At 41.6% G+C, this 13,563-nt stretch overlaps 1 protein-coding gene across 1 annotated transcript in view; it reads right to left on the bottom strand.

Annotated features, from left to right (window-relative positions):
- Positions 1–13,563, bottom strand: part of KALRN (kalirin RhoGEF kinase) — a 717,152-nt gene that overhangs the window by 390,381 nt on the left and 313,208 nt on the right. Inside the window, exons 4-5 of the mRNA XM_054971242.1 lie at positions 9,746–9,938; positions 3,955–4,467 (exon numbers count right to left, since the gene is read on the bottom strand). Coding sequence (XP_054827217.1) covers positions 3,955–4,467; positions 9,746–9,938 — 706 coding nt within the window. The remainder of the gene's footprint in view (positions 1–3,954; positions 4,468–9,745; positions 9,939–13,563) is intronic.

Here is a 13,563-nt window from a genome sequence, read left to right as displayed (position 1 = left end):
ATTGTCCAACAGAAACTCGATCAAGATTTATAGTTTTCTGTCTACTAAGGAATTAATTTGAACAGCAAACGATTGGGACTTTATCTTAAAGAGCCAAATGTGCTCTGTTTAACCAGGCCATCACCAAAGCCAATGCTGTGCAAGATGTCAACCACCCCTGCTGATCAGCCAATGTCTCCCACATGGCTGGCCTAAATACACTCTGTAGGCTTGAACCACAAGAAAACTGCAGCCTCTTTCTGTAGATTCCTGCTAATTGTATATGATCAATCCTAAGAACTGTAAAACAGCTGTTTAGGGGAAAGCTTAAAGGTGGCAGATGGGCTCTGGCTTGTTTGTATAATGATAGATTTTAATAGATTATTTAGGGTTGCCAGCTCCATCTTGGCAAATCCCAGGAGATTTGGTGTGGTGCCTGGGGACAATGAAGTCTGGAGAAGGGAGGGAGCTCAGTGGATATGTAATGCCACAGGGTCTGCCCTCCAAAGCTGCCATTTCCTCCAGGAGAGCTGATCTCTGTAATTCCAGTATTCCAGTCCCCACCAGGAGGCTGGCAACCCTAAAAGTATTTGTTGATGTTACATACCTTGCTTCCTGACAATGCTGAGCAGAAAGGCAGGTTATATAAAGAAAGGGCCCTATGACCTGTCTTCCCTCTATGCTAAAAGAGAAGAGGTGAAAGCTAACCAAGTGAAGCAAATTAGCAGGTCGCTCCTAAGACGACTTACAATGTTCTAAGTCCGTTAAAATCAATATTTTTAGAAGCATATAACTCTGCTTAGGCTTGCACAATAAGTCTTTTTAAATAAAATATGACTCCATTAGCAGAAGGCCCAGGTAGGATTGTTTCTTCTATTCTGTCCAGCATTCTACCAAAAGCTTCTGCAGCTCAGCAGATGGTGACTTGCCAGACTGTCTAGTTCTTGCTCAGCCTCTAATCAGGAAAATCACAAATCATTTTTCTCTCTGGTATCTTGAAGACAGACAGAAATAAATTAAATCTGATTTGACTACTACCATTCCAATACTTGGGTAAGTAGTAATCTCCTATAAATGGAAAACTGCAGTCGAATTCTTTGCAACAAAAGCAATGGAGTACATACAGGAGGTATGGAGTAATCTTTAAGAGAAACTGAAAAATTCCAAGTACTACGGCACATTAAAAGAAGGTAATTCGGAGGGGAGAGAAAATAATTATCTACATCAGTCTGCTTAGATGTCATGCTTTAGTACAAAATACATTAGAAGATATGGGGAACTGTACAAATGAATGATTATTATGAGTATATGATGACACCATCGGGAGATTACCAGCACGAAACCATGATGATGTCATGTCATGATGATGAGCAAATAAAGAGCATAACCATGTGTTATCAGAACATGCAGAGACTGAGATGGATCTGCAGAGCTATTACGAAGCTCAGGGAGGAGCAGATGGACAAGTTGCTTGTTGAGATGCAGCAGAAGGAGCGTCATGCTGCTCACAGTCTTTGTCAGTCGCTACGTCAGGAGTCCTTGGGAGGACTGGTGTCAATAACTTATGCTTCAATGACGCCCCAGCGTAATCTCTTAAGGAGCCACGTCAATGGAGAAGTACCTGCCTATGACTTTTACTACAGCAACACCCTAAAAATGGCCCACCCTGTATAGAGTCTAACAGTGCAGTGCTAAGCAGAGTGACACCCTTCTAAGCGCAATAACGTTAATGAATGTAGAAGAGTGCAACTGTGCTTAGAACTGCACTAAAAATGACTTACTGTTTCACAATGCAATTTAACCTTTTCAGCTCATGGTTTACAAATAGTTCCTCAAGCCACCTTCACTCTAAGACTACCATCGGACTCTCTCTAAATGAGACGAATTACAGGAGGACATTCAAGTGAAGGGAATTGCAATGTTAGCTGGGAAAGCTGAATTTTAAAAGACAGATCAAAAGGCTTTGTCAATTTTCCCTCTCTAGAGCCAGCAAAGAATATCACTACTCAGGGGTTTGTTTATTTTTGCCTCCCTGAAGGCTGTCAGTTTCACCTCCCCTTCTGGGGGAGGTTTGTTGACATCATGCATGAACATAACATGAACACACTTTGCTCAAGGGCTCCCCTCAACCCTCCCTCCTCCCCTAGCACCCTGAACATGACTGAACAGTTCCAGGTGTGATCAGACTTCAACGTCCAAATGCAGGGGCCTCAGCAAATGGTATGTTTCCTTCTGCAAGCCAGGGTTCAAACCTCAGATTTAACTGAGATTTTGAATTGCAGTTGTGGGGGAGAAGAATTAGCAGTGAGAGCAATGTCAAGATGGCTGCATTTGGTCACGGCAAACTGTAGATTCATCAGACCGGGAGGTGTGCAATGAAGCTCCACAAGCAGAGGAGGGAGGGAAGGGAAATGTAAGCTGTGATAATGTAGCATTTCAGCACTCTGCTTAATTAGTTCACTGTGACATCTGAATGCCACCCAAGCCAGACCAAAGGTCCACCTTGTCCAAGGGTGCATAACTCCACCAGTTACACGTGCCATAACAAATCATCCTGTGAGATCACCTGGTTTCATTATGCCCCACCTGTTTGAGTGTCAGACTGCTGCATCTCAGCTGTTCTGTGGGCTGAGAAGTGGCATTCTAACTCACCTCCCCACACAGGATATTTCTCAGTGCATCTCTGAGGCTTATAAATTCAAGCCCCTGGGATGCAAGGAAGAAATTTCCTGAGTGTGGAGGGTCAGAATGCTGCCTCTAAGCTATTGGCTAGTCGCATCATCGAGGGCTGCAATAAGGAAATGTCTTTGTTGCGTCCCAGAGGCTTGCAAACAGAAATTTTCTGGCAGGAGAGGGAAGCAGAAGTCTCAGCCCAAACAATACACACACACCACACCACACACACACACACACCATTTCTTGCCATGGATGCAATAGAAATGCCAATGACTCACAGCTGAGAGTCAGCATGCCCCTCCCCTCCCTCTGCAAACTCTTCACCATATCCAACCATAGAGAAGTGGTCAGAAGTTTGGGGGGGGGGGTGCCAGGACTTCCACCCCCTCCCAGCCTCATGGGAGGGACTGCATTCCAGTATTTCCTACCTAGACGAGCAACATGATTCTCTGTCCCTCCTCTTACCCGGAATAGAACAGTATGCTTTTCTTTTCCTTGACCAGAGCCAGGGAGACCAAGTGTGATGCAGTGGTTAGAATATCAGACTAAGCTCTAATCCTCACTTAGCAATGAAACTCACTGTATGATCACAGGACCGTCATTCTCTCTAAGCCTAACCTATCTTTCATGGTTAGGACAAAATGTGGGGATGGGGCACAATCATATATGCCACCCTCAGCTTCTCAGAGGAAGGGCAAAATAAAAAAAATATATGGATAGACAAATTGGCTGACTAAAAGAAATGGACAGGTTTACTAATCAGCACTTAGTGATCAATTTTGGGCTACATTCCTGTGGCTGCCCTTTGGTTACCCCTGGGATACTAGTCAGCTGCCTGTACTATTTGCATGTGTTGCAGCTCAGTCAACACGTAAATGTTGGCTTTCTGTTAGAACATATATAATTTCCTTTCCTTAAGAGTTCCCTCCAAGTGGAAACTGTTGTGATTTGGGTTGCCCTTAAGAACATATCCTCCGTTTTTGCTAGAAAACCTGCAAGATGAACAAAGTTTACTATATGGAGCCTCGTATCTGCTTGCATATGCCCAGACCAGATCAGCTTCCATCAGAACAGCCAGAGGTGAGTTATTCTTGGCTTTCATGCTCCTGGCTACTTCCAACAATTAGTTCAGAAATTTTACTTTATAAGTCACATAAAATACATTTGCTAGCAACCTGAGGTTTATATCCCTGATTTATTCCTCATGTTGTTAATTGCATAAACATATAGATTTGGCCACAGCATTCCAGTTGCCCTGATAGTGCAATGATACTGGCAAAGAAAAAGGGTATTGCTTACTTTTTCTGCATCTTGCTCAAAAAGTCGAAGTTGAAAGCACTGGTCCAGTTTCAGTTTGCGGACATGCCACATCTGATGCAAGTGTTGCCGTGTTGAATGCAGTTTGTCCAAAAGGCTAGTGATCTTTGGCACAAGACTTTGGAAGTCTGCACTGCCAGGAATGCAGTTCCTACCAGAAAAACCATCACTACACCTTATGCACTGTAACAACCTCTGACCTTCACGGTCCAGCTCTTCCACGGGAGCTTTAATTACTTTCTTCTTCAGCTGTGTGTGTTCATCTATCAGTCTTCTTGATCCTTCAACGTCCACTGGAAATTCTTTCCTAGCCAGCATTTCCTGAAGGTCCTCTAGTCTGGATAACAAATGGATGGCACTGTTGAAAAATTCTTCCAAGGAGACCCTCAACTCTATCCACTCATCATGATTGTAATCCAAAGATCCTTCAAATTCTTCTGTTAGCTGGGAAGGATCGACCAGTTTTGCTAGGCCTTCAACTGAGACCATACTTGTCTGAAGAAAGAAAAAAGATTTTTTTTAATGGCTTAGTTTCCATTGAACAGAACAGATAATATAATTCTGGAGTCCACACAAACTATCGTTAAGTATTTATCAGGCAGCATGAGGGAGAGGCAATAACAAGGCAAAACTCTGCCAGCCAGATTGGGCAAGAACCTTTCCTTCTTCCCTCCACTCCTGGCTATGATAATAGCACAGGAGCTGGTAAAAGGCAGCTATAATACCAGTGAAGCGCAAGTAAGGGCCTCCGCCCAGCAGCCATTATAGGTGAGGGGGGCCTCTCCCACCTACGGCAATAACGTCAGCATCACAATCTGTACCCAAAAAATCAGCGTAGAGTGAAGCATTGCCTCACTTTCTGCTTTTGGGTTCTGATCCTACCACCATCATTTCAGTACTGATGAGATGGGAGCTTTGTTCCTCTGTGTAACTTCATGCCAATCCTACTACTCTGCACTGGATGGCCCCAGACTTTTAACAAGATTCACAGACACTGGCTTTTATTTACAAGATCATAAGCATAGCCTGTTTGTACAAGTAGTCCTATTGATTCCCCCTCTTGGGATTCCTCATCATACAGACAAGATTACAATACTTTTCACTATAGTTCTATCCAATAGATACATGTCAATTTTCATTTTTAGTTGGATAAATTAGGGAATGTCTGGGTGGGGCATGAGTTGTGTTTCAGTGCAATACATGAGTGTAATGCACAAAACATTCCTATGAAAAGTCCATCTGGATCTCATTTGTGAGTGGGGCCATGTGGGTGAATGTCCTATGGGGAGGAAAACAAGGATATAATTTTAAAAAATAAATGGTTGACCAAATTTATTACATACACTGAGGTAGAATGCACCAAATTGCACAATGTGGTGCCTGATCCATTGGGGTACAGCTCCCTGCACTTTTAGCATTTACCAGAGATTGTTTTGTTCTGTAGAGAACTGCCTTTAGAATGTGAGAAGTTATACCAGTCAAGACCAGGGTTGCCAACTCCGTGTTGGGAAATTCCTGGACATTTGTGGGGGTGGGCAGGGTTTGGGAAGGGGAGGGTGTTTAGCGGGGTATAATGCTATAGAGACCACCCTCGAAAGCAGCCATTTTCTCCTACAGAACCCATCCGTGTCATCTGAAGATCAGCTGTAATTCTGGGGGTATCTCCAAGCACTACCTGGGGGGTGGCAACCCCAGTCAGGACAGCCCACTGAGCTGCAATCTGAAGCCAGATTTCTCATCTCTAGCATCAACATTCCATCCAGTCATACCACATATTAGGTTTTTATAAAAAGGATGATGTTAACAGGTTGCATTTAAAGCTTATGCCTTTCATTCAAAGAACCTTTTTAGAGATCATCAGAGACCACATTTACTTCCCATTCAACTGAACGAGGCTTAAGAATTTTTGCTTTCATTTGATTACTCTTTCCAGAGCAAAGCTCTGTTGAATCACTGGCATGTTTGAAGCTAAACTGGCCATTAGACATGTATTGTGTGTACAGGTCGGGGGGAGGGGAAATAACGTTTCTGTGGCATATTACATTAAATTGAAATGTGTATTCTGTATCACCCTAAGTGTAACTCTTCCCTGAAGCCTTTAGCTATTCTGGCTTAAATGCTCTCCTAAGTGGATACGTGATATTACATTGGATTCTGCTATTTGCATTATAAAGCCATTATACAGGTTTCAGGCGTGCGACTGGAAGCAGGTTCTGTGCCGTGCCAAAATACACAGCACACGGTTCTTTATTTCCTTTTAAATTGCTCCAGTTGGCTTTTGCCACAGGCAGGTCAGAGCCTTTCATGCAGCTTCTATTTTTCCACTTTCTTAACTATAATGAAGCCTATTAATATAAAAATTAAACATCACTAGAGCATTTATGTAAGAACTAGTCATGGATTGAAAGAACCACCTAATAGCCAGCAGGGGGGAAATACAACTTTAAAAAAATACAACATACTTTGTGGCTTGTATTACATTTGATGTCTCAACAATTTTGGGAAAATTTTCATTATTGTCACTGTTTTAAATGTAGAGAACTTGAGGCCCCAAGAGAGAGGACTGGTGAAGAAGGCCACCCAGTAAATTATGGCTAAACAAGTGTTAGAACTAACGTTTGCCATCACTTTACTCAAGAATTTGAGGCATTGGTTAACACAGAATAAGTAACTTAACTCCATAATATTTTGAACTGATAGATAAAATATATCTACATATATTAATGAATTATATATAAATTTGCTTCCCTCTCTGAAAAGCAGCTCAGAATTCATGAGGAAAATGCAAAATCCTAGTAATGAATGGTAATTCACATTCTTCAGCATCTGCATGAAAATAAAAGGCCTGTTGTTCATACATCACATACAGTTTTACAACTTTTCTTAGCACTGGTTTATAGACACAAAGAAGTCTTCCTACTAGAGATGGGCACAAAATGAACTATGGAACAAAATTCCATATGGAACGGCCGGTTCATAGTCAAAGAACCATGCATTCCGTGGGACCGCGTTTTTCCGAACCAAACGAATTTTTCTTACCGTTCTGTTGTTGATTTGGACCCTTTTGGCACCAAATACTCCCTCGCCCAGGCAACGGTGGCAGTCTTTAGCTTGCCCCCAATCTGAGGCCTCCAGGCTTGATTGGCAGCTGTCCTTGCCAACTAGAGAACTCCCACTCTGGCCTATCCAGCCAGGAAAGTGGGGGGGGGGGAGGGTTAGAATCTCCAAGGCAACCAAGGAGATGGGCCTTCAGCAGCCATGGTAACACCAATCCCTTCCTTCCAAAACCATGTTAGGCAGGTTTTTCTGCCAATCAGAGTGCTCCTGTGTTGTTCAATCTCTTGTCTTTTTCCATAAACAGGGGAAGCCGTGTGATTCCTGGTTTCAGTTTCTCTAGAGTGGGAGAGGGAGGAGAGTTTGGTGGCTGGCTGTGGTGTTGGGATTGGGATTGGAACTTGGATTTTTGGCCTGCACTTCTGGCTGCTGGAAAAGGGGCTGAAAAGCCTCTTTTCTCTTGCTTTCTTGTTTTTCTTACTGACTGGGGACTGGGGAGGTGTTTGGGAAAAGGGTGCTTTTTTCCTTTCTCCCCCCCCCCCATCCTAGTCTTCCCCCCGAACCTCAAACCGGTTTGGAAATTGGGTGAGTTCTTTAAGTTCGTGTTCTGTGAAAATTAACGAACCACGAACCAAGCGGTTCGGGTTTTTTTCATTCCGGGCCCATCTCTACTTTCTACCCTCAAATGCTACATAAAGCTATACTTCACCTGTTCATCCTAACACTGACCTTGGAAGGCTCTAGCAGTGGCTCAGTAACTGTTCCTCAATGCTCTTTTTGTCTTCAAGTTTCACTTGATGAAAGTATAGTTAAACTATGGTCAATCAACATAGGTTTATGTTAAACATATGGGAAAAACAAGTTCTCACTTTTCCACAGAGATCCCTGTAACATACTGACGGAATGCTTCAATCAGAAGGTCTTGAACTGGGGTCCTGATGGATAAGCCAGGCAATGATTCAGTCTGACTGCTACCATCCACCTCTGGACAAAGGGGGAAATTGCAGGAAGACAAGTCCCTGAGCACTATAAAAGTGAGGTAAATGTGACCAAGGCTTGTAGGTGCTTCATGCTTGCTACTTCTCCTCCATGGTCTCCTTCTTCTTGCTAATGAGTGGTTCTGTGTTTGTCCTTACATCAAAACAGGCGAACTTGCACTGTTAATGCAACTTGCCCTGTTCAAACCATGGATGGGCATAAAGATCTTGAATCCTGAATCTTCTTCCAAGTTCCAAACAGTTCTAGCAAAATACATCGTATCTATGTATGTGAGGGTGGAACTAGATATTATGACAGAGGTGGGCCTGCCACTGCGATGGTGTTTCTGCATCTAATTCTCCCTCTCTTCCTCCTAAGGTTTGGTGCAACTCACTTTATCATATATCGTCATCATTGGACGTATAAAGAATAGCACTGCACAATTCTCCAAAATGTTACGATCACCCTTTGATTTATCAAATAGGCTATCCCCCCCCCGCCCCCAGACAACAAGGAGCACAAACGGAGACATCAGTGGAGCTATATCCTGAGGTAATGGCAGGGGGCAAAAACCTAAGCATGCACATAAGTAATGTTTCACTAAATTGTCTTTAGAATGGTTGAGCCAAGGACACATGATACCACAATAACCATGCAAACAGTACAACCTAAAGCACACTTACACTCTTCTGAGCTCATTGAAGTCAATGGGATTAGAAGAGTGTAATGGCAGCACAGCAAACCTTTCAAAAAGGAACCTTCAATCTTTGAGCCTGCCAACTTGGACAGTGACCCTTTACAGTGTTCAGATGATGATTAAGTTTAGCGTAGAGTACATCAATGCAAGCTGAAGATTCTCCACTCTTTAAAAAAAATCCACTTCAAAATATTCTCCCCTGTCGGATTTTTCAGCATGATATGACAGGAAGCCTTTTTTATTTAAAGCATTCTACAGATGCATTTATTATTCAGATGGGCTCCCCCTGGAGAATTTGAGATGAATAGGAATACATTATCAAACTTCATCAGGAAGGGAGAAAGGATGTGCAAAGACAAGGTAACAGCCTATCAGCTGTCATATTTCTCTCCATTTCAAAAGCAACCAATCAAAATTATGGCTGGCTCATTCAATCTTTTCAGGAGAAAAGAAAAATAATTTGCAAAAACACTTCTGAATTAATGGCACAGAGGCTTCTCAGGTCATCTCTCTTGTTGACAGCCAGCTCCCGGAATCCACATTAGTCAATCAAGTGTCAGCCTTGCTCTTTTTTTTGCTTACCAACAGCTTGTGACTGACTGCCCTCTCAAGGGAAAATATATATGTAAACCTGGCAATAGCTTGGGTTATTCCAGTGTCAAAAGAACAAACTAAAAGGCAGGGGGTTTTTTTCCATGGAAGCAGCTGCTATGAACTTCCATCCCTCTGAGCCTGAGGGCAGTATCTTGTTTTTAAGTTAGCATGGACAGTTATCAGAGAATTTTTCACTTGAGCTATATAAGATAAATTTCTAAGATAGAATTTCTATTAACTTTAGCTGAGTAAATGTCAACATATATTTTGCTGAGTAGTGGTTCTACCATCCATGCACATCAGCTCAACCAAGAGTAAAGTAAAATGTGCACCTGAGTTATACGCATCATGTGCATTTTTCAACTACATTCTTGCCTGGATGTATCTGTCTATACATCTGGCTATCAGAATGAATATTTCTTGCAAATGACAGGAGGCTTTCAATCTTACCTCAAAAATAAATTTTGAACTTCCAAAATTTGTCTTCTGCTTCTGCCAGAAGTTATCAGGCTTGATTATCAGGGCAACGTGAATTTCTGCAGGGAAGGCTTCCTGAAGTGTCTTCAGAAGAGGCTTGATCAGGTCCCATTTAGACCCCCTCATGTCAATGATGACTGTGAACCCTCGTTTGCAGACGTCTTCGCTATTGGGGAAAAAACCACAGGATAAATCATGTGCCTTCAAAATTAAAGGGCAGGACTTGCATAAAGAAGAAATGGCCTGCAAACTCAAACAGGATCACTTCTGGCTTGTATCTATGCAGGAGGTCTTGTTACACTCCTATTAAACATCTTTGCTGAAGCAAATTCTTTTATTTATTAGAGTAATTTGTTCCCTTGCTCAGCTATTACCAGTAACATTTTTTAATCTGTAAAACAATGCTATGTCATACAGTTCGTTATTATTCCTGATGTGAAATGTAGGCTGACATGGTTTGACCAAGGTGACCAAATGAATTGCTGATTGAAGTAGAATTTGAACCTTATTATATTTCCTCATTGGAAATATTTATCAAATATTTGTTAAAGCTAAACATAATACTAAAATGGCACTCTTTATAAGGTTTTGGAACAATAAGCTTAAAGATGGGCTCAGACTACATGTATTCTAAGTTATTATAGTGTAGCAATAATAATAATAATAATAATATCAACATCAACAACTACTGTACTTATATACTGATCTTCTAGACAGATGAGTGTCCCACTCAGAGCGGTAAACAAAGTCAGTGTTATTATTGACCTCACAATACAGCTGGGGCTGAGAGGAGTGGCTTACCCAAGGCCACCTGCTGAGCTCATGGCAGTAGTGGGATTTGAACCAGAAGAGTGCTGATTTGCAGCCCAACCACTTAACCATTACGCTACAGCTGTACAAGTTATCTTGTATAGTTTATAGATTATTAAATATCTCTCTTCCCCATCCTTTTTCTTCCATTTTTGTTGTTCAATATATATTATATAAAACTTGTTTTCTTTTTTAAAAAATTAAAATTAAAAACTTGTTATACTTCATTTGTTTATACTCACAACAATCCTGCAAAGCAGGCTAGGCTGGGATATAATCACTAACTCAAGGACACTTATTGATCTTCATGGCAGTGTGAAGATTTGAAATGGGGTCTACTCAGACTTAGTCCAACACTCTACACTACACCAGGTCTCAAAGCACAGATAAGTAACACAGTGGGAATCACTCAGCCTCTAACAGAAAGGGGAAATAAAAGAAAAATTAAACGCAGCTTCCAACTGTTGCAAACATAGGAGAAGAAAAAGTTGTTCATCATCAGTGATGTCGCTGGCATTAGCCAACAGGCAACCTCAATCCATATAGCATTCACATCAGCAGGCAAAATGCTAACTGGGAGAAAAATCATATTTACTATATAAAAGCAAATTAAGGTTTAAATACAATGTCTGAGAGCACTGTTTGGAGAAAAAGGGGTTGTCTGAGGTCTCCATTCCCTGATTTAAAGTTGGCACCTGAATGATCAGGCTGTTAAAGTCATGACTGTGCAATTTGCTACTGCTCCGTTAGCAATGTATTTCTCATTAGTGAAGTAAAGTAACTAATGTCATAACAGCTTCATTGCAGCTGAAAACCTTGTTTTCTTAAATATCAAAACAGAGAGCTGCAAAGTCACATCTTATAAATATGCTAAATCACAAATTAGGAACAAAAAAAGCTTGAAATCTTCTTTGCATATCTTGTATTTGATGTTCCCAAGTGGGATGTTAATTTACTTTAAATTTAAATATACTTTGCATTTGTAGAAGTTGTAGATGTTGAGCTTCTCCCAGCTGCAGTTGCAGATATGAAGTCAATTGTGCCTTGCAGTGCTTGGGATCAAAATGCAGAGCAGCCTTGATTAACTGAATAGCCTGAGGAACAGCCAAAGTATCATACTGATCAAAAGCAAAGGGTGAAAAAAACACCTTAGGAATGCTATTTACATATAAAAGTGGTATTGAAATACAGCTGCATAGTACTGTGATAGAGTGGATTTTGATACTGCAAAATACAATCACATGAACACATGAATTTGCCTTATACTGAGTCAGACCATTGTTCCATCAAGGTCAGTATTGTCTACTCATACTAATATAATAATAATAACATTCGATTTATATACCGCCCTTCAGGATGACGTAACACTCACTCAGAGCCGTTTACAAAGTATGTTATTATTATCCCCACAACAAAACACCCTGTGAGGTCAGAGTGGTAGTTACTCTCCAGGGTCTCAGGCAGAGGTATTTCACATCACCTGCTGCCTGATCCTTTTTGTAACTGGAGATGCCAGGGGATTGGACCTGGGACCTTCTGTATGCCAGGCAGATGCTCAACCACTGAGCCACACCCTCTCCCCACCTAATCCTACACCCAATTTCTCATACTCAAGCCCATCAACCTCTGAATCTTTTACCCCACTCCCTTAAAATACAGCCTAGAAGGAACAGGATCCTATTAGATGCTTGGCTATCTTCTCACAATAGTCATCGTAGCACAAATACCCTCCAAAAGAACATATTATGCCTTCCAAATAAGTGGTAATTAGCAGAAAGCTAGTGGCAGATTACACAGCATTAACTAATAGCATCTGAGAAGTAGCTTTAGACATTGGAAGCTAAAAATTTACCCATGAAGTTGCAGAAAAACTACATGTAATTACCATGATGCCAGACAGTTCAGATTCAGCAGATGAAATATAGGACCTGGAAGCTTTTTCTAGGTGAACGCCATTAACCTAATTAAAGTATTAACTGGAATAAAAACCAGCTCTGTGAAATAGAGGGCAAAACCGCGGCTTCAGGGATGACATTTAGGTAGGCAGAAGGGAACTGTTTGCCCCAGTCCCTACAGTTCAGACAATATATGATCAGGGTTTTGAAGACCCTGTATCTTGAGCTGAACCTGTACACCTTTCCCACTGAAATCTAAACTGGCAACTCTGCCTTCCTTTTGTTCAGAATGATACTCTTCAGTACATTGACCGGCCTCTGTGTAGTTCTTGCCTTGGCCAGCTTACAGTCAAACATGCATTCATTGTTGGTCCATCAAGCTGTAGTCTACAAGTAAGGAAGAAAGGCTATAAAGGATTTCAGCCAGGTAATGCCAATCTAGTAAGCAGACACAGCAGCAAAACAGAGTGTCTGTTTGTTCATATGATAAACTATTTCAGTATAGTAAAGGCCATGAACAAAGTATAACTGCAATGAGCTGGTACTTGTCAAAGCTTTGACTGACTCATAATGTACATGTTAGACATGTCTTAGATGTTATCTATTACAAACAGGCAGGAGGCTAACCCCTCTGCCTTTCGACCACTTAAAAGACAATACTGGGGATCATGATTCCCACGTAGAGAAAAGCTAAATGGGAGTCCAGTGCTGCCATGAGAAAGGGAATTGGGCAAGACTGAGTGAAAAACTAGTAGGATATAATCCAGTTTATTCTAACAATGGGTGATTCCGCACTAGTGGTTTTCCGATGTTCAGTTTCCAAATGAACTTGATTTTTCTTTGTGTTTCCACACGTGGGAAGGCAATCCTAGCAGCAGCTTCGAAGTCACTGCAGGTTTTGTTCGGTTTTTTTCCATCCTGCTTTTCCCCGACTGATTTGTCCATTCGCAGAAGATTAGGGATTTTAATCATGCGAAATTCTTTATCCGATGTTCTCCCCAACCTTGCCCTTCTCTCTCGCCCTTCGAATCAACTTAATTTGATTGGCCAATCATGTTTTCTAAGCCACACCCACTACCTTTCCCT

This window comes from Eublepharis macularius, chromosome 2 (assembly GCF_028583425.1).
Source record: "Eublepharis macularius isolate TG4126 chromosome 2, MPM_Emac_v1.0, whole genome shotgun sequence".
In the NCBI taxonomy this organism is placed as follows: Eukaryota; Metazoa; Chordata; class Lepidosauria; order Squamata; family Eublepharidae; genus Eublepharis; species Eublepharis macularius.
This window is presented reverse-complemented; position numbering and strand designations above follow the sequence as displayed.